Genomic DNA, 19,997 nt, shown 5'->3' on the forward strand with positions numbered 1-19,997 from the left:
CGACAATAAAATATTTTCGCCAATTTCGTAGCTGAATCCTTGTCTCAAATTGTAATAGGCCACGAAAAGAAGCATTTCGTCGCCAAGGCTAACTGCGTTGGCTACATAACTTATTAATGGCCAAATGACTATTAGCAATGGCTAGGAACAAACTTCGTAGGCAAAAGATTAATTGCATTGGCCACAAAAACTAATTCGTAGCCAAATGAGTACTTGCATTGGCTACAAATTTGTTTCATAGATAAAAGATTAAATCTTCTAGCCATTCCCAAGAAGAATGGCCAAGATTTCTATCTCGTTGGGAAAAGTAGAAAAAAGCCTTGTTTGTAAAGCAATTTTCCAACAAAAAATGGTTATATTTTCCATAAACACATTGTTCAATTACTTTTTTACCTTACATATATCAAATCATTATAATATATTTTTCTACAAAAAACTCTAAAAAATTGCAATCTAAATTGTGTAAATGAAGTATTTTGTTACAAAAATTGCGACGATTTGAAGGCTTTGTAGTGAAAAACTATACTATTGGCTATGAAACTTGCTTTGTAGCCTATTCATCATTATAGGCTACGAAAAAAGGCTTGTAATTGAAAATTTCGTAGTAAATAGTCACTTCTCTTGTAATGAGGGACTGAAGTACAACAGTTTGGAAGTTTTGAAACCAAAGTGAGAATGCAAATATAATCACAAAGCAGAACTAACCCTAGAAGTTTCGTCCATCTTGGGTTTTTTCGTTCTTCTGGATGGATGCAAGTTTTTAATTAAGTAGTAAAAATTGTTTTAGATCACAGAATTATTTAAAGCTAGAAAAGGAAAAAAAAAATCCAATCATACGTATCATTCCAATATATTGACAATTTCAAAAAAGTTGTTCGTAGTTCAAGACATCTGTCAAGGACGGAGATACCATAGATTTAACTATAAAAATCATACTACTATTTACTTATAAAAATACAAGTAAATGTTATTAAGCAGAGCTTTACAAATATGAGACTCAGGAGGGAGTGAAAAGAGGATGACGATGTCAAAATTGAACATGAATCCAATTGACATGGGACCCGTAAATTTAAACCTGTAATATGGCTCAGTTGTTAAAAAATCAAATTAAGACCGATTTTGTTTTTTGGAATAATTGGATTATGGAAGTAGCATTTAACATGGAGGGCTGGATTTTTTTTTGACAGCTCGATCTCTCTCATAACAACCTCAATGGTAGGATTCCTCAGGTATTTGGGAATCTGACTATGCTTGAATCTCTAGACCACTCTTGCAATCAACTTGAAGGAATCATTTCTGTGGAGCTTCTGAATCTGTCATTTCTTGAGTTCTTAACCTCTCAGAAATCATCTAGCTAGCTGGACCCATTCCTCGAAGAAGGCAATTTGATGCATTTGGAAATGATTTATATGGAGGGAACTTGGCCTTAGGTGGATTACCGATGACCAAAGATTGTGGAGATACATGGGCAAAACCACCACCATCATCATTGGGATTTTTCATCAACAATATAATTCTGAGTTCTTTGATGGATTACTTGGAAAGCTGTTCTTATGAGATATTGCTTCGGATTAGTGCTCGGATAAGCAATAGGAAGTCTCATATTCTCAAATAGAAAACCAAGATTGTTCATACAGATTGTTGAAGAGTCATATAAACTGCAGAAAAGATCAAGAAAACGGATCCACGTAGGAACTTGAGAAGTGGCAGCTTACAGAATTGGCAAGCAATTTGCCTTTTTTTGGGGTAAATTACTTACAATCCCCTGTAGTTTTATATAATGTCAGATAACCCCCTTAAGGCTTCAAAATAGTCACATAATCCTCCTATAGTTTTATGTAAAGTGAAAAATGGTTGAAATATACAATTAGTTTTGGTGTTTATATCAAATGCTCTCTAAAAGCATGTGGGATAAAATCTTAATCTCTATGTAACCCCCTTATAGTTTGTAAACATATCCACTTTACCCCATATGATTTGTGTAGTTATCTACGTAATCTTTTATACTTTTATATAAGGTAATTAAGCCTTCGATTGATTTAACATTTAAGTAAGGGCACTATTAGTATTTCGATTAAGAATGTTATATATGCTATTTTTCATCAAGTTTGCACTATACATAATACCGTAAGGGAGTGAAGTGGATATTTTAAAATGTTAGAGAGCTCACGTGGCAATAGAGAAAACCGCAAGAAGATTATATGCAATTTGCCTTTTTTTTTTCCTTTCTTCTTTTGTTCTACCTCTATGCTTGCATGATCACCATTTTCATATAACTATCTTGTTCTTTGCTTCTTCCCCATTATAAAATTGATTAGTGAATGATACTTATTCATAGGATTACCTTTTTTATGTATGGCTAATGAATAGAAAATTGGACCTCTAACTCAGGCCTCCCGAATGAAGTGGCAATAAGGAAAGATTAGCAATAAAATTGGCTTCAATTTGGTTCAATTTTAGTTGTACCTATTATTCTGTTCCAAGGTTCTCCTTACCTTTTAAAGGTACAAAATAGGGTCGAGATTTGGAGCTAGGCGAGGATCACTCCTTCAAACAACATGATACTCAATTCTTGTCAAGAGAAACAATCAAATTGTCGCACTCAAAATAAGATTACAATTATGAAATCCAAAAAGATAAAAACTACAATCAAGAGCCCATTCTAGATTTCATGTTACCAGTTTTACGCTTTTCAAATTTTGTATAGTTGTAACAATAAAATCTTGATTTCAATCAAATTTTACAATGAGCAGCAATGCTAGAACATAAATGGTCCGGTTGTACCTATTAGATATCAGTGAAATTTAATAGCAAGCCTGCTTCCATCTAACATGAATGGGCTCCAAAAACTCAACCTTTTTCCTTTATCAAAGAACTTAATGGCACACTTCCTTCCTATTGATTCTGATTTCTGTGCATCATGTGAACTTACTGCACTTAGTTCTAGAACATAATCATATCCTAGGATTTCAAATAGAGGAATCCATAGGAAATTTATTAAATAATATGTGTTCCAATTTGACAAAACTTGTATTCCTTAAACTTCCCAAGCATAGGTCACTATGGACAGCCGGGAACAACTTTAACAATGGTACTCTTCCCCAACCTTGTAGATTTAAGATCATCCTCTTGTGGGATGAAGGAATTGCCAGATTTTGTTAGACACTCGAACCATTTAGATTCTGTATCTCTCTCACATAATGATATTCTTTAATCCCTGTTGCCAGCTGGTTAACTTCCAAGAACTGGAAAACTCTACCTGTTGTAGATTTCTGATTCAATCATCTCCAGTCTAGGGTCCATTGCCACTTTTTGTTTGCAATTTATAAGGACTTACAATACTCGACTTGTCTATCAACAAATTCAATGGTGTGATTCCATGATGTTTTGTAAGCTTAAGTTCGCAAGCATTACCAAGACATTTACAAACCTCGATTTGAATGGCAATTTTTTGGAAGGGTTTGTACTCACTACCACGTTCAATGGACAATGTGAAAAATTGGAAATCCTTGATGTCAGGAACAATACAGTTGCATTCTTAGAAATCTGTCACAGATCATCCTACGGGACAAATTCCTATAGATCGCGAATTGAACATATGTTAGAATAATATGTTGAATAAATGCAAAAATACATTGCCATTCTCAGCCTAACCAATATCATACGGATGTAGAGAATGGTTTTTTTATGCAAAGCAAAATTACAAATGTCAGGTGGGCCTTAGGACTCGGGCCTTTTTTTTTTTCTAGAGTTGTCCTTCAAAGGAGCGATCACTTTAAGGTAATTTCAGACAAAAATTGTAGTATACATTCACTTCAACCGGAGATTGTTAGGAAGGAAAAGTAGGATGCTTCATGTCATTATAAAGGAATATTTAAGGAACATTTCAAACAATTGCTACTTTGTATTATATATATATATATGTGTGTGTGTGTGTGTGTGTGTACAAGAAAATATTTCACAGTTCCATGAAAGTTTTTGTGACACTCAATTCAAGCATTACACTATTTTCACATAACTTAGAAGCATTTATCTACATAATTTTTTGAAAATTTCCCAGAAATTAGGAGACAAATGAAAGAACAGTTTGCTACCGTATGAATATGTAGCAAGTCTTCTCAGTTTTTAAATTTTGTTTCTCAATTGCTCAAAAATGGACAATAGGAACAAGGATGTTCACAGAAAGTCTTCGTCAATCATGTCAAGGAATTCTAGAAAGAAAGATGGCCCAAAGAATCTCTAGAAGGATTCAGGTCATTGGGATTTTTTCACAATTTAAAAAGTAAGGATAGGTTGATTTGGACCATATTATTTTTTCAAAGACTTGACTCCATTTTTTTTGAAGAGTGAAAACATCACTATGACAAGACTTGTTGTTTAACTGCAAAACACATAACTAATAATCCGTACAATCAACTGTAGATGCAGATGCAAAAATCTTTTGATAATCTCTTAATTTTCTTCTTTCGGTTCACTAATTGGAAAAAAATCTAGTTGTTACAAAGTTCAAATTTAATCACAGTTCAAGCGTCCTTGACTTGTCTAAAAACAAATCCACCATGCAAATTGCGATTCCACCATGCTTGGGAAACTTTAAGTTCTCAATTTTGGGCACTGAACTAGAAAAACAATGGTCTTACAATAAACTAACAAAATGTTTATTGAGAAGTCTTGGTTGAATTGCAATTTCTTGAAAGGTTCACTCATTAACACGATAATTAACCAACTCTGAAGAAAATTGGAAGTCCTCGACGTCCTGAACACGCATATAAAGGTGACGTATTTCCAACATGGCTAACTCAAAAGTCTTCCAAATTCCAAGACCCTAAAGTCCTGAAAGCTAATGGTTTTTTTTGGATCCATTAGCACTTTCAAGAATCAACTTATGTTGAGAAGATTTATAGATCTCTTCAGCAATGAATTCCCTACATTACTTCTCAATAGCTTAAAAGCTGCAATCAGGCCGGCCGGGCCAATATCAATTTGAATGTAATATTGAATTACATCACTTCCTTGCTTAGAATTCTCAATTCTATCGCGCATCATCTTGTGGGGCTAATTTCTAGAGGGCATCAGTTCAACACATTTCCCAATAATTCCTCAACACATCACTTTACTACAAAAGAATATTACATATTGTCACAATGTTTTCTATACTAAGCATTCCAATTAAGACACACTACTGTGCCAAGTCTTGTAGAAAATTTAACAATGTCGATTAGAAGTTGGACCGACAGGTCTTCTACGAAATTGCATATAGACAAAAATGTAGTAGGATCTATCCTTTTTTAGACTCACTTATTGTAAAAGTTGAAAAAAAGTCAAAAAGTTAGAACTTAAAGTCTTGCCGACCCAAAGAGAATAGGTTATATTCAAGGTCTTCTGAACCCAGATTGTATTCTATATCCCTAACTAAATTTAACTGTTAATGAATTGCATTCGCTTGGATTAGAGATTATTGGGAAACAAAAGTAGGATCCTTTGCCATCAAAGAAAATTACACATAATCTACTATATATTTGCTATCTAACTGATTTTGTACCGGATATCTTACTACTTCATGAGTTATGCAAAATACTAAATTTTAATATTTCTTTTGCTGCACTTTTTTTCTCTTATGAACCCTTTTATTGCTTAACCACGCTAATAAATCCTTAGTTGTAAAACTTTTTTAGCAACTAAATTTCTAACACTTTGCATGTAAAATTAGAGTACCATTCAAGAAATATATCAAACAATTGCTATCTTGTATCAATTACGTGTATATTTCCGGATTAAGAAATTTCATAGATCCACGAAAGTTTCTATGAAAATCAAATTAAGCATCACACTGCTCTTGTATAATTTCAGAAGCTTTTATCTCCATAATTCTTTGAAAAGTTCTCCAGAAATTTGGAGACAAATGAAAGAATGGTTTGGCGCTATGCATAACATATAAATCTTTTCAGCTTTTAAGTTGTGTTTCTCAATTGCCGCTTTAATACGGTCCTGATATAGACAAGAGGAACAAGAATACTGGTAGAAAGACTTCGTCATCTATGTCATGGAAGTCTTGAAGGAGCATGGCCCAAAGGCTCTGCAACATTATTCAAGTCATTGTTATTTTTTCACTATCCACAAAAGTAAGGATAAGTTGAATTCGACCATATTTTTTCTCATAGACTGAGTCAAGAAAGCACTATGACAAGTCTGGTTATTCATATATGACAACTAGTATTCGGTACCGTGTTGATACAACCTTGAAAAGTAAAATATTGACTTCCTGAGGCTCAATTTTTAGTTTTATTATAAATACATGAAATTTAGTCAATCTTTAGCTACTGCAAAAATTTTTTTTTAATCAACTGCATTTAAATTGAAATTAGAATAATCTTCAACTAAAAATTATGAGCCAAATAAGGAAAGCTTATAGTTGTTAACATAAAATAGGAATTTTTTTGTAATTAAGCTTTCTTTACTAACAAATTGTATTAAAACATTAACATAATTCATTCTAATTTTTTCTTAGTAAGAGGAAATGAATATATGTACTAACAGATAGCAAAATTGTGCTATTAATATAATACAATGGGTTATCATAGAATGGGTTAATATAACAGATAGCAAAAGAATGAGTTTTCATCTTTCAACTTACAACTTTTAGTAAATGGCATAACAAAACTATTTGCTATTTGGAAAGAATATACACTATGCCACCCTATGAAAATGAAAACTAGTTTAACTTGGCAAAAGAAAATATAAGTGTGAGGCACTGACCATGAAAATAGTAAAAGAACAACATTCCCTTTATATTTTTCTGTCTTTTTTATATATCTTTTTGAAGCACATCTAGTTTTTTTATTTTACATAATACTGTAAGGGGCTTATATAGATATTTTGAAACATTAGAGGATCATGTGGTAATATGCAGAACGACAAAGATATAAACAATACTTCAAAGTTTAAACCTCTTTTTTCTTTTCTATATATATATTTTGGGTGGGTGGGTTTGGGGATTGAACATTTCAAACCAATTTGCATAATTTTTCTTAAGCATGCCAAGACTTTCTGAGGCCCGTGCAATAAGTGTTAGATAACTAAATAATCTAATGATGTTGAAACTTGAAAGTGAAACTCTTGTAAGCAATTGGCTTCAGATATTCCTCCCCAAACGGTACGACAATTTTGAGAAAAAGGGTAGGGAGAATTATTTCAAGAGAATGGCCTTTGAACAAACTACCACATAAGGAACTAGGATGAACAATTTTACCGGATAAGAAAAAGCATCTTTCTAAAAAATTTCTTTTAGTCAGGGGAGTTATGTAAAAAAAAAAAAGGCTAAACCACGCGGGGTAAAATCTAATTTGCCCTAATTTTTTTAAAATTTCCCAGAAATTAGGAGACAAATGAAAGAACAATTTGCAACCGTATGAATATGTAGTAAATCTTCTCAGTTTTTAAATTTTGTTTCTCAATTGCTCTAAAATGGACAATAGGAACAAGGATGTTCCCAGAAAGTCTTCGTCAATTATGTCAAGGAAGTCTAGAAAGAACGATGGCCCAAAGAATCTCTAGAAGGATTAAGGTCATTGGGATTTTTTCACAATTTAAAAAGTAAGGATAGGTTGATTTGGACCGCATTTTTTTTTTTAAAAGACTTGACTCCATTTTTTTTTTTTTTTGAAGAGTGAAAACATCACTATGACAAGTCTTGTTGTTTAACTGCAAAACACATAACTAGTAATCCGTACTATCAACTGTAGATGCGGATGCAAAAATCTTTTGATAATCTCTTAATTTTCTTCTTTCGGTTCACTAATTAGAAAAAAATCTAGTTGTTATAAAGTTCAAATTTAATCACAGTTCTAGCGTCCATTGCCACTTTCTATGCGCAATTGAGCAGGACTGACAGTCCTTGACTTGTCTAAAAACAAATCCACCATGCAAATTGCAATTCCACCATGCTTGGGAAACTTAAGTTCTCGATTTTGGGCACTCAACTAGAAAAATAATGGTCTTACAATAAACGAACAAAATGTTTATTGAGAAGTCTTGGTTGAATTGCAATTTCTTGAAAGGTTCACTCCTTAACACGATAATTAGCTAATTCTGAAGAAAATTGAAAGTCCTTGGCGTCCTGAACACGCATATAAAAGGTAACGTATTTCCAACATGGCTAACTCAAAAGCCTTCCAAATTCCAAGACTCTAAAGTCCTGAAAGCTAATGGTTTTTTTGGATCCATCAGCACTTTCAAGAATCAACTTATGTTGAGAAGATTTATAGATCTCTTCAGCAGTGAATTCCCTACATTACTTCTTAATAGCTTAAAAGCTGCAATCACGCCGGACCAATATCAATTTGAATGTAATATTGTAATTACATCACTTTCTTGCTTAGAATTCTATCGCAGATCATCTTGTGGGGCTAATTTCTAGAGGGCATCAATTCAACACATTCCCCAATAATTCTTCAACACATCACTTTACTACAAAAGAATATTACATATTGTCATGTTTTTCTATGCTAAAGGTATATTTGGATTGCAATTTTTCAAGAAAAATTGCTATGTTTTCTGTAGACATATTTTTCAATCACCTTTTTACTTTATATATATCAAATTGCTATAGAATTTTCTACAAAAAATTCAGAAAAATGCAATCCAAACAAAGCCACGCTTATGTGTCAAGTCTTGAAGAAAATTTAACGATGTCAATTAGAAGTTTGACTGATGTGTCTTCTACGGATTTGTATGCAGACAAAAATGCGGTAGAATCTATCCTTTTTTAGATTAACTTATTGTAAAAGGTAAAAGAAAAGTTACAAATCATGACTTAAAGTTTTTCCAGCCCAAAGAGGATAGGTCGTCTTCAAGGTCTTTTAAACCCAAATTCTACTCTATATCCCTAACTAAATTTAACTGTTAATGAATTACATTCACTCGAATTAGAGATTATTGGGAAAAGAAAAGTAGGATCCTTTGCCATCAAAGAAAATTATACATAATCTACTATATATTTGTTATCTAACTGTTTTGTACTAGATATCTTACTACTTCATGAGTTATGCACAATACTAAATTTTAATATGGGCAAAAAATCGCAGCGGCCACTAAACTATTGGTAAGATCATGTTTTGGCCATCAAATTATTTTTCGTCAGTTATTGGCCGCTAAACAACTTAATCAGTAAATCCATGACCATTTAGTCGATAATTGCTATTAATTTGTGAAATTAGCAGTACACGTGACAAAGTGCGGGGTAATTTTGTCCAATAATTACGCAATCCTATTTCACAGATTAACTGCTAATTTTACAGATTAAGAGCAATTATCGACTAAATGGTCACGAGTTGGCCAATTATTGACGAAAAATAGTTTGATGGCCAAAATATGGTCTGACCAATAGTTTAATTGCCGCTGAGATTTTTTACCCTTTTAATATCAATTGTGCTTCACTTTTTTCTCCTATGAACCCTTTTATTGCTCAATCATGCCAATAAATCCTTAGTTACAAACTTCTTTAGCAACTAAATTTCTAACACTTTGCATGTAAAATTAGAGTACCATCGGAGAAATATTTCAAACAATTGTTATCTTGTATTAATTACATGTATATTTTAGGAATAAGAAATTTCATAGATCCATGAAATTCTCCATGAAAATCAATCGATTTAAGCATCATACTGCTCTTGTATAATTTCAAAAGCTTTTATCTCCATAATTCTTTGAAAAGTTCTCCAGAAATTTTGGAGACAAACTAAAGAATGGTTTGGCACCATGCATGACAATAAATCTTTTCAGCTTTTAAGTTGTGTTTGTCAATTGCTACTTTAATATAGTCCTAATATGGACAAGAGGAACAAGAGTATTCATAGAAAGAGATCGTCTGTTTGGATTGTATTTTCTTGAATTTTTTATAGAAAAATTACTGTAGCGATTTGATGTATGTGAGGAAAAAAAGTAATAAAGAAATGTGATCACGAAAAATGACACAATTTTTCTGCAAAAAATGACTATCCAAACGGGGTCATGGAAATCTTGAAGGAACATGGCCCAAAGGCTCTACAAAAGCATACAAGTCATTGTTTTTTCACTGTTCAGAAAAGTAATAGGTTGAATTCGAACACATTTTTTCTTAGAGACTTGACTACATTTTTTGAAGAGTCAAAATAGCACTATGAAAAATCCAGTTATTCAGCTACAATCACGCAACTAAAGACACAAACACAAAAATCTTTTGATTACATCTTCTTCTTTCTGTTGGAAGCTTATGAACTCCTCAGTTTTTCTTTCTTGGGAGAACATGTTTGCTTCAATTTAAAGAAATTTTTAAGATAAAGGCAGCAATTGGTCTTTCCTAATTTTGCGATCTCCGGGTTTGTATTATTTTGTGAAGATGATATCTTGGAAAATTAGTACAGATTATTGCAAATGGGACTGACTGGCATACTGATCACGTAACTGGAATCCGAGTTGCAGCCAACTTCAAGGACTTGTGTCCAGGTCTGCTGGGCTGTCTTTTTCTGTGACTAAATGCTATCAAGTCTGACAAACCAATTATTCACAAAGCAGTTGGTCATAAAGAGTTTTAAATCTTTATTTAGATGTAGATCAAGGAATCAAATCCCCTTATCTATATTTTAAATCCAGGCTTTTCTAGAAATATTGTCAGCGGGTGCCTACTCACCCATCTAGGCCCCGTATATCAAACAACTATAAGTTGTCTTAATATATAGTGAATTGACCCTGAATTTTACAAAGTATTCAATATGACGACTAATAAAATCCCATTTCATAGTATGACTTCACATTTTATGGCCAACATTCGAGTTAGAACTTGAATCAACATCTCTAAGCCCCAAAAACATAGAAATTTCCTCACCAATACAATTTTCGGAAAATAAAAAAGGAGGAGAAAGGCATGATCAATACGATTTATATTGTCGTTGGCGTGTTTATATTGTTGTTGGCTTGTTTAATGGGTTATAAGTCCCTAACCTGCATGGTTGAAATTTGAAAGTGACATCCTTCTTACACCCGTTTGGTACAGCATTTCGATAGGATTCTAATTCTAAAGGCGTAGCCTGCTCTCCATTACCATTTCTCTCCAATTTTCCTAAATACATCTTTGGATAACAGACACATTTATAAAGTAATGATCAACAATTGACTTTAGCATTTTTAACCATGTTGGGTAACCTTGGTTTTGCTTTCAAAAAAAAAAATCTTTATTTGTCTTTCTTTAAAAATTTTTCTATGGAAACACCCAGGTTTTTGTCTTTCTTTCTTTCAACTCCAATAATTCTACCAGTTGAGAATACTAGAAGAAAAATGACACTAAGATTTGATAATAGAAAATTTCGTACTATTCTAAGATATATTTACATTGAAAATATTATACCTTATGTTACCGCATAAGACATAAAATAGCTAAATTTATTATCTTAATTAGAGATTTGTAAAATACATTGTTCAGAAAATGTGAAATAGGGTAAGTATCCGAGTTTGGTTTGGCTATTGAAAGTTATAAAAATGGCAGTTATGGCAGTGATCCACTTCATTCCCTCCCCCCGGGGCGGGGCGAACCAAAGAAGTGATATTTAAGAATACAAACAAGATATAAAAAACAATATTTGGGGAGAAAACTTTTGAAAAGTTAAAAGTGCAAAGTGTCTAAAATGGCTTCTTATAAAATGTCTTCAAGTTGTCTCAATTTATGGTTACGAAAATAGATTTTTTTTTTTAATGACAAAAGTTAACTAGTTTTATGAGTTCTGAACATTAAAATTATTTTCTCAAGAATAGTCCATTAAAATTACAGTGTTGGCTAATGATTAATTCCACATGCGACTTTCAACTTTTTGCTCTCATACGTACATAATAAAGATTAGAATTAACACTAAAAGTCAAGTTTTTTTTTTTCACATACTTCCACTATTACACCCGGCCCCTTTATATAAACCGTTATGCTGATCATAAATTTATCAAGCAAGAATGAAGAGACAAATAACATTTTTTAGTGCTTTACTTTTCTTCTTTCTATTGCAACCTCAAGAAGTGATCAGTTTCACTTTCTTGGGAGATCATTTGTGCCGTCATGATGACGCTGTTGCACTGCTTCAATTCAAAGAAATGTTTAGCATTTCAACTTATGCTTCCTGTGATCATTCATATCCAAAGACAACACATTGGACAGCACATACAGACTGTTGTAGTTGGGACGGCGTCACATGCCACAACCTCACTGGTCGTGTAATTGGGCTGGATTTGAGTTGCGCCCAGCTTCAGGGAGTCATCCATCCAAACTCCACTCTTTTCCGTCTTTCTCATCTCCGCCATCTCAACCTTGGTTTTAATCATTTCATCGATTCACGGATTTCACACCGATTTGGCTCACTGAAAAGTTTAACCCACCTCAATCTCTCATATTCAAATTTCCAAGGTGAAATTGCTTCAGAAATATCACACCTATCCAACCTAATTTCACTTGATCTATCTGCCAATGAGCTTCTAAGATATGAACTTAGCAATTTTGAAGCGATGCTTCAAAACTTAACCCATTTAAGAGAGCTGTCACTTTCAACAGTAGACATCTCATCCGAGTTGAGGGTGAATTTTTCTTCATCTTTGACATATCTAGATCTCATGGATACTGGAATAAGAGGTAATTTACCAAGTAATATTTTTCATCTGCCGAATATGCAAGTTGTCTCGTTAGGTGGCAATGAGAATCTTGCTATTAGTTTATCGAAATTGAAATTGAACTGCAACATTTCTAATTCTCTGAGGCAGTTGGACCTATTTAGTACAAATTTCTCTGCTGCGTTGCCAGATTTGATTGGGTGCATAGGGTCCTTAAATTCTTTGGATCTAAGTAATTGTCAAATTTCTGGTGTCATTCCTGAATCAATTGGCAACCTTACCCAGCTTATTGAATTATCTCTGGATTCTAACTATCTTCGAGGGAAAATTCCAGATAAATTTTCCATTTCACAAAAAATAAGTTGGCTGTCACTTGGTCACAATTTTTTGACTGGGAAATTTCCAAACTCACTTCACAACCTTACGCATCTTTACCATTTAGATCTCTCTAGTAATCAACTGACGGGGGAAATCGAAGATTTCAAAAGTAGGTTACTATCAGAGATTCAGTTGGAAAGTAATCAATTAAGTGGTTCAATTCCTCCATCAATTTTTACTATTCCGACCCTATCTGTCCTTGAGCTTTCATCAAACCATTTTACCGGGGTTGGGCAAGACTTATTTGTGAACTTTAATCAGTTTCAAGAGAACCCACTTCAGAATGAAGCACCATGGAACACTACAATCAATGTAAGCATTTCCTATTCAAATTTCGTGCACTTGGGACTGTCTTCTTGCCAGATAAAGGAATTTCCAGAGTTTCTTAGAAATTCAGAGAGATTAGATTTTCTGGACCTCTCAAATAACATGATTCATGGCGAAATCCCAAGCTGGTTCATGTCTAAGACTTTTGATAAGTTGATCTACTTGAACCTTTCGCATAACTTTTTGATTGGTACCATAGACCCACTACCTGTTACTCCACATTTGGAGTTTCTAGATGTGAGTTCCAACTCACTTCAGGGCCGAATGCCTTCTTCTCTCTGTGAATTAAGTATTCTTACTATTCTTGATTTATCAAATAACAATTTGTCTGGCCCAATTCCTCAATGCTTGGGAAACTCCAGCCAATCTCTAGAAATTATGGATTTGGGAAATAATAGGCTTTTTGGCACCATTCCCACAACATTTTCAAAAGGCAACTCTCTGGGGTTTCTTATGCTGAATGACAATCAATTGCAAGGGCCATTGCCACGATCTTTAGCTCATTGTGAAGGTCTGGAACTCCTTGATTTAGGCAACAACAAGATAGATGATAAATTTCCAGTTTGGTTGGAAACTCTTTCTTATCTGAAGGTCCTAATATTGACATCTAATCGATTTCACGGAGCAATTGGCAATTGTCAGACGAAAAGTCCATTTCCTCGGCTAAGAATTATTGATGCATCCCACAATGAGCTCACTGGTGCTCTACCTGAAGAAATTCTCAGCAACTTCAAAGCTATGAAAAGTTCAAAGCATCAACAAAAGGAATTCCAGTATATGAAGTTAACTTTCATTAATGATTATTACATCCATTCTGTGGGTTTATTTATCAAAGGGACAGAGTACAGTCTTGAAAGAGTTCTAATAACTCGAATAGCCATTGACTTCTCAAGCAACAGATTCGAAGGACAAATTCCAGAGATTATCGGATCCCTTCATTCTCTTCAATTACTTACTCTCTCTCGTAATAACTTCAGTGGTCCAATTCCTAAGGCATTAGGGAATTTGAATATGCTTGAATCTCTCGACCTCTCGTGGAACCAACTTGAAGGAACCATTCCTAGGGAGCTATTGAATCTAGATTTTCTTGAATTCTTAAACCTTTCTGAAAATCGTCTAGTTGGACCCATTCCACGAGGAAGGCATTTTGATACATTTGGAGATGATTCATACAGAGGGAACTTGGACTTGTGTGGATTTCCGCTGACTAAAGATTGTGGAGATATAGAGGCAACACCACCAGCCACGCCATGGGAAGCCGAACAACAATATGATGATTCTGAATTCTTTGATGGGTTCACTTGGAAAGCTGTTCTCTTGGGATATGGTTGTGGATTAGTGCTCGGATTAATTATGGGAGGTCTCATATTCTTAACTGGAAAACCAAGATGGTTTGTACTGATTGTCGAAGAGTCATTCAAACCGCGAAGGCAATCGAGGAAATGGATCCACATACGAACTTAAGCAGGGCAATGCAATAATTTGCATACCTGGTAAGCAGTGTATTCTTATTCTAGCCCTATTGTCAAATAATGGTATTGCGTTTGCATAATTACCAATTATAATATTATGCTTTGATAGGTTGTAATTTTATCATTTATTTTATAATTAATTTCCCCTATTACTTAACCCAATGTGAATTAATTATTAGATTCTACTCACTTTTAGTATTTGCCATTTATTTCAGGAAGTAGAACAAAAATATGGTAATAAGTACCAATTTGGCAGAAAAGGAGCCCAAGTGATAGAGCTTGCCCCAGGGACATTTTTGGAAAAGAAGATGTCACGCCCATTTCGATAATTTCTGCAGAGGAATGACGGACGAAGGGTTTCTTTCTCCTAAGAGCCGCCGCACATCTGACGGCTGGCTTTATCTTGAGTCTCTCGTCTGTAGCTTAAAAGAGAGAGGCTGGACTTTTCCCTTGGGGGGGCCTTTGGCTTGAAAAAACCTCCTGCGGGCATGGCAGGAGCAAAAGACAACTTAGCTTAGCTTTTGGTCTCCCTGGCATGTCAGGAAGCATTTTGGTAGCTTTAGCTTTGACTTTTCCTTTTAGCCTTGAGTAATTTTGGTAGCTTTAGCTTTGACTTTTGCTTTTAGCCTTGAGTAGTTTTCTTTTCTCCGTATGTTAGGAGAAGCAAAAACAATGGAGTACTTCCGGTAGCTTTTCTTTTCAGTCAGTATTCCATCGGATCGAATTTGTGCATTTTCCAATTGATGGCTGCAGCTTCCTCTTCAATTTTGCGTGGGATTTGTTCACCAAAATGAACTAATTCCCTTTTTCTAGTTAAGGAGCAACGGATGCTTTGGATCGCCTAAAAATTATGAGATCGATTTAATTTTATCTTTTCTTTTATTTATTGGTATTCGCATATTCCTTGGTTGCAGTGCTTATGATTGTTTGATTAATTGATTGTCTTGGATCCGGATAATTAGTTAATTTGATAATCTATTGTCAATTGGGACATTAAATCCGTAATTGTTTAATTGTCTCAAAATAGTGGCAACTGGCATGATTAGGTTTGTGTCAGGGGAATACGCGGGCTAATCTAAAATAACCCTGGTAGTGCGTTATTTGATTAGAATAGGGCTCCTCTAATACGTAAGGCAATTGGGGAATTAAATTCTATGGGCGTACCTAGGATTATTTCTCAATTAGAGCAGTGATTAACGGGCATACCTTAATCATCGACACAGTAAGGAGGGGTTGACTGTCATCGCTTGTTTGGCAGTTATAACCTATTTATTAGTAAATAATTGGAATTGCCTTTGCTTATCGATGATCAACTAGGTGAACCATTGCTGAAGTTATTCCTTGGCTAGATCCTTAATTATCACTCATTAGATTTTAGTAATTTGTTATTTAATTTCTAGTTGGCTATTTTATTTTTATTTTTATTATTTTACTTTTAGTTGAATTGCTTAAATTGTCACCTCTGATATAAAAACATCCCCTTGTCATTGTGAATTTGAAAAGAAACAATTACTCCTAGTCTCTGTGGATTCGACCCTGCTTATCACTATCTACAGAAATTACTTTTAGTTTGAGCAGGTTTTATTATTGCACAGGCTTCGACAACCTGTCATGCTTCTACTTTATTTCTTCCTCAATCATAATAGCTTTTAAACTATTGTGATTCTATTAAATTAACTGATTCCTGAACTTCGTTGGATGACAAGCTTTTCGTATGGCTAATCTGAAAAGCTTGACTTGTAATACCCAGGTCTATCCATGGAGTGGAAATAAGGAAAAGATTCGGCTCATTTCCAGTTGTACGTGCTGTGTATTTTAGGCTGTAGTAGTTACTTGTTTATCGTGGTTTTCAATAGGGCTGTTCACGAATCGAGTCGCTCGCAATCGAATATGAGCTCGAACTCGAAAACATTAAGCTCGTTGGTTCGCGAGCGGCTCGCGAGCTCTATTATATATATATATATATTTTTTTTTTATTTTAATAGCAAAATTACATATATATTCCTAATATTTTTATGTGTTAAAAAAATTATTATTTTATTCATTTTTAAAAATAAAATAATTTTTTAAAAATTTTTTTAAGCTCGAGCCTTTTGATCTCGTCGAATTCGAACTCGAGTTCGAGTTTCATGAAATTAACTGGAGACTCGGTTTAATAAGGCTAAAACTCGATTCGACTCGTTTACGCCCCTAGTTTTCAAGTCTGAAGAGTCTCAAGTAATTGTGGTTCCTTGCCATTTTATTTGTAGCTTTATAATTGAAAGCAAAAGTCATTTCAATGGCTAGTTACTATTCGTTGGGTTAGTATGTCAGTATGGCTCGTGCGTTGTACTTGTGAATTACTATCTTAAAATTTCAAATTAATGAAATTTGTAAAGCTTGAAACTGGATGTTATCTTCGGTGTTGGCTATTATTTAGAAATCAATTAAATTTGGAACATATTCCACTTCAATCCTACATTATGGAGTGTGAAAGTAACGACTTGGGGGGCCACCATAATTACTCAAAAAAGTAAGGACAATTATTATTATTATTTTTTGGGTATATTACACTATCACGATCACTGGCCAACGTGAAAAATTGGAAATCCTTGATGTCAGGAACAAAAATATAAGTTCCAACATGGCTAGAACATCTTTAACATTCTAAGTCTTTAAGTCTGAAAGCTAATGGATTTCAGGAGCCATTGGCATGTTCATTGTTCAAGAGTCAAATTAGATTTACAATATTGTGCATTGTTGTTTTCTCCAACAATGAATTCAGCAGTGTTGTCCCTACAATAGTTTCCAACAGTTACAGAACTGTGATTAGGTTAGGCAAATATGAATCAGAAATTAATGTTTGTGCGGGCTAACAATTATGATCAGTACTTTATGAGTTTAGTATTGGGGTTGAAAACTGATTTCAACAGATTCTCTCGTCTCTATTCCCTTACATTGTGGAATGTTTTTGATAAAATATCATAATTTCATTTAAATCTGCACTAATGCCAGAAATTACATCATCAAATATATACAGATATTAAAGAACAGATTTGGAGAAAGGATACTTCAAATCTGAAGAACAATAAAAATTACATTGTAAAACTCCAAATTTAAAAAATGAGAAAATAATTGTAAATCCACGAACATCCGTGCATGATTCCAATCGTCAGATTTGCTAATTAACTGTTTCAAATCCAGATATTATAGTGAGATTTGCCGAATAAATCCAAGAAATTTCAGATTTGATAAACAAAATCTAAAAAAAGAAAAATAAAAAAATTATCAAAAACTTTCACCAGAAATCTCTAGGATAGAATAAAACTCTCACTAAAAAAATTTAGGAAAGAAGAAAACTCTCACTAGACAATCTTATGTTGAGAAGAAACTCTCACTAGAGAATCCTATAAGAGATTTTATTCACACAAATAAAAAGAAACTATAGAGAGGGCTTCTCCCATGAGAAAAAATCAGAAAAATCTGATCTCTCTCCCATAGAAGGGTTGAAGGGAGTTTTAGTTAAAGAGATTTTTCTAAAGAGAAATAGAGAGGAGGAGGAGAGAAGAGCTTAAGCTTAATTGAACAAATTGTTAACATTGTAGAATTTAAATTCATTGAATCGTCAAGTATCTTCCACAATTAAATTGAGGGAAGTATTTTAGGGTAATTTGCTTTGCTACAGGGGCGGATTTAAGGTGGGGGCACTAGGGGCACGGGCCCCCATTGTCTCCCTTAAATTCCTATAACACTTATACAATTTTGATATAATTTTAAGTGTGTCTCCAGAGTTTTCTTAGAAAAAGATGTGAAAGAATTAAGTAATTTTTTAAGTTAGTTCATAAACTAAAATTCTAAACAGATATATGGGGCACAAATTTCATTTGAAATAATATAAAAAACAAAGCCGTTTTCATTTCAATTAGCAAGTACCAATCATATCATTTACTTTCTTTGGACACCACTCCCCAATTTCCCTTCCCTCCTCTGGTCCCCCATTTTTCCCCCACAACCGAGAGCCACTACCTTCCACAACCAAGCAGCTAGCTACTCTTTCTCTTGATCAATTCATCCAATCATATCATTCACTTCCTTTGTCCCCACTTCTCAATTTTCCTTCCCTCCACTGGTCCCCCATTTTCCCTCCACAACTGAGAGTCATTCTTACTTCCACAACTAAGTTAGTTATCAAAATATAAAAATTCGGAGTGAACAATTGTAAATAGTTTAGTTTGTTTTTGAAATAAAATTATTATTACATTAATAATTTTGAATTTATCTTTTTATATTTTTCATGGAATATATGCATCATTTGCACTTGTTGGTGATTATATTTTTTGCTTAAAAAACTAGAAAAATAGTAGGTAAAAAATTTTAGTGTTACTTTTGCCCCCACTAAGAATTTTTTCTGGCTCCGCCACTGCTTTGCTAATATCATCACTTTCAGTTGCATTCTCAGAAATCTATCACAGATCATCCTATGGGGTGAATTCCTATCGATTGCGAAATCAACATATGTTAGAATAATATGTAGAAACTAATATGTTGAATAAATACAAAATTACATTTCCATTTTCTGCCTAACCAATATTATACGGACGTAGAACCATTTCCTAAGGAAAATTTTCTATGCAAAGCAATATTACGAGTGTCAGTTGGGCCTTAAGACTTGGGCCTTTCACAAATGCTGCCTATATATTCTCATTTACAAAATCATACTTTTGTCACTTGGGCCTTATGCAGGAATTTCGACAACGTTGAGGTGAACTTGGACTCATGGGTCTTCCATGGAATGCCTTCGGTTATTACACTGGGAGGAAAATGATACTGGATCCGGGGGATACCCTTTCTAGACTAATCCTTGTTTTCCTAGACTAACTAATTGTAACAGGTGGAAAAAAAATGGTTAGCACAAAGTTGCCCTTCAAAAGAGTGATCACTTTAACCTTTGCCACTTTTGGAAAAAAAAAAAAAAAGAGTGATCACTTTAATGTAATTCGGACAAAAATTGTAAATCTACGTTCCCTTCAATTGGAGATTGTTAAGAAGGAAAAGTAGGATGCTTCATTTTCAATTTTAACAACAGAGCCTTTTATTTGCTATCAAAGAAAATTATTCATAATCTAATATATATATTTATGATTGCCTTTTGTATTAAATATCTTACTACGGCATGAGCTAGGCACAAGGTCAACTCATAATGATTAATTTGGATGTCGA

General features: G+C 33.8%; 1 protein-coding gene across 1 annotated transcript; it reads left to right on the top strand.

Annotated features, from left to right (window-relative positions):
• Positions 1-11,984: 11,984 nt before the first annotated feature.
• On the top strand, positions 11,985-15,666 carry LOC140010122 (receptor-like protein Cf-9 homolog). Its single transcript, XM_072056473.1, has 2 exons — positions 11,985-14,819; positions 15,014-15,666. The coding sequence occupies exon 1, from the start codon at positions 12,112-12,114 to the stop codon at positions 14,788-14,790; it is 2,679 nt and encodes an 892-aa protein (XP_071912574.1). The 5' UTR covers positions 11,985-12,111; the 3' UTR covers positions 14,791-14,819; positions 15,014-15,666.
• The last annotated feature ends 4,331 nt before the right edge of the window (positions 15,667-19,997 follow it).

This window comes from Coffea arabica, chromosome 1e (assembly GCF_036785885.1).
Source record: "Coffea arabica cultivar ET-39 chromosome 1e, Coffea Arabica ET-39 HiFi, whole genome shotgun sequence".
Taxonomy (NCBI): Eukaryota; Viridiplantae; Streptophyta; class Magnoliopsida; order Gentianales; family Rubiaceae; genus Coffea; species Coffea arabica.

Bases quoted from the DNA above. Each gene is read 5' to 3' on its own strand.
- LOC140010122 (XM_072056473.1), top strand. From the start codon at position 12,112: ATGTTTAGCATTTCAACTTATGCTTCCTGTGATCATTCATATCCAAAG.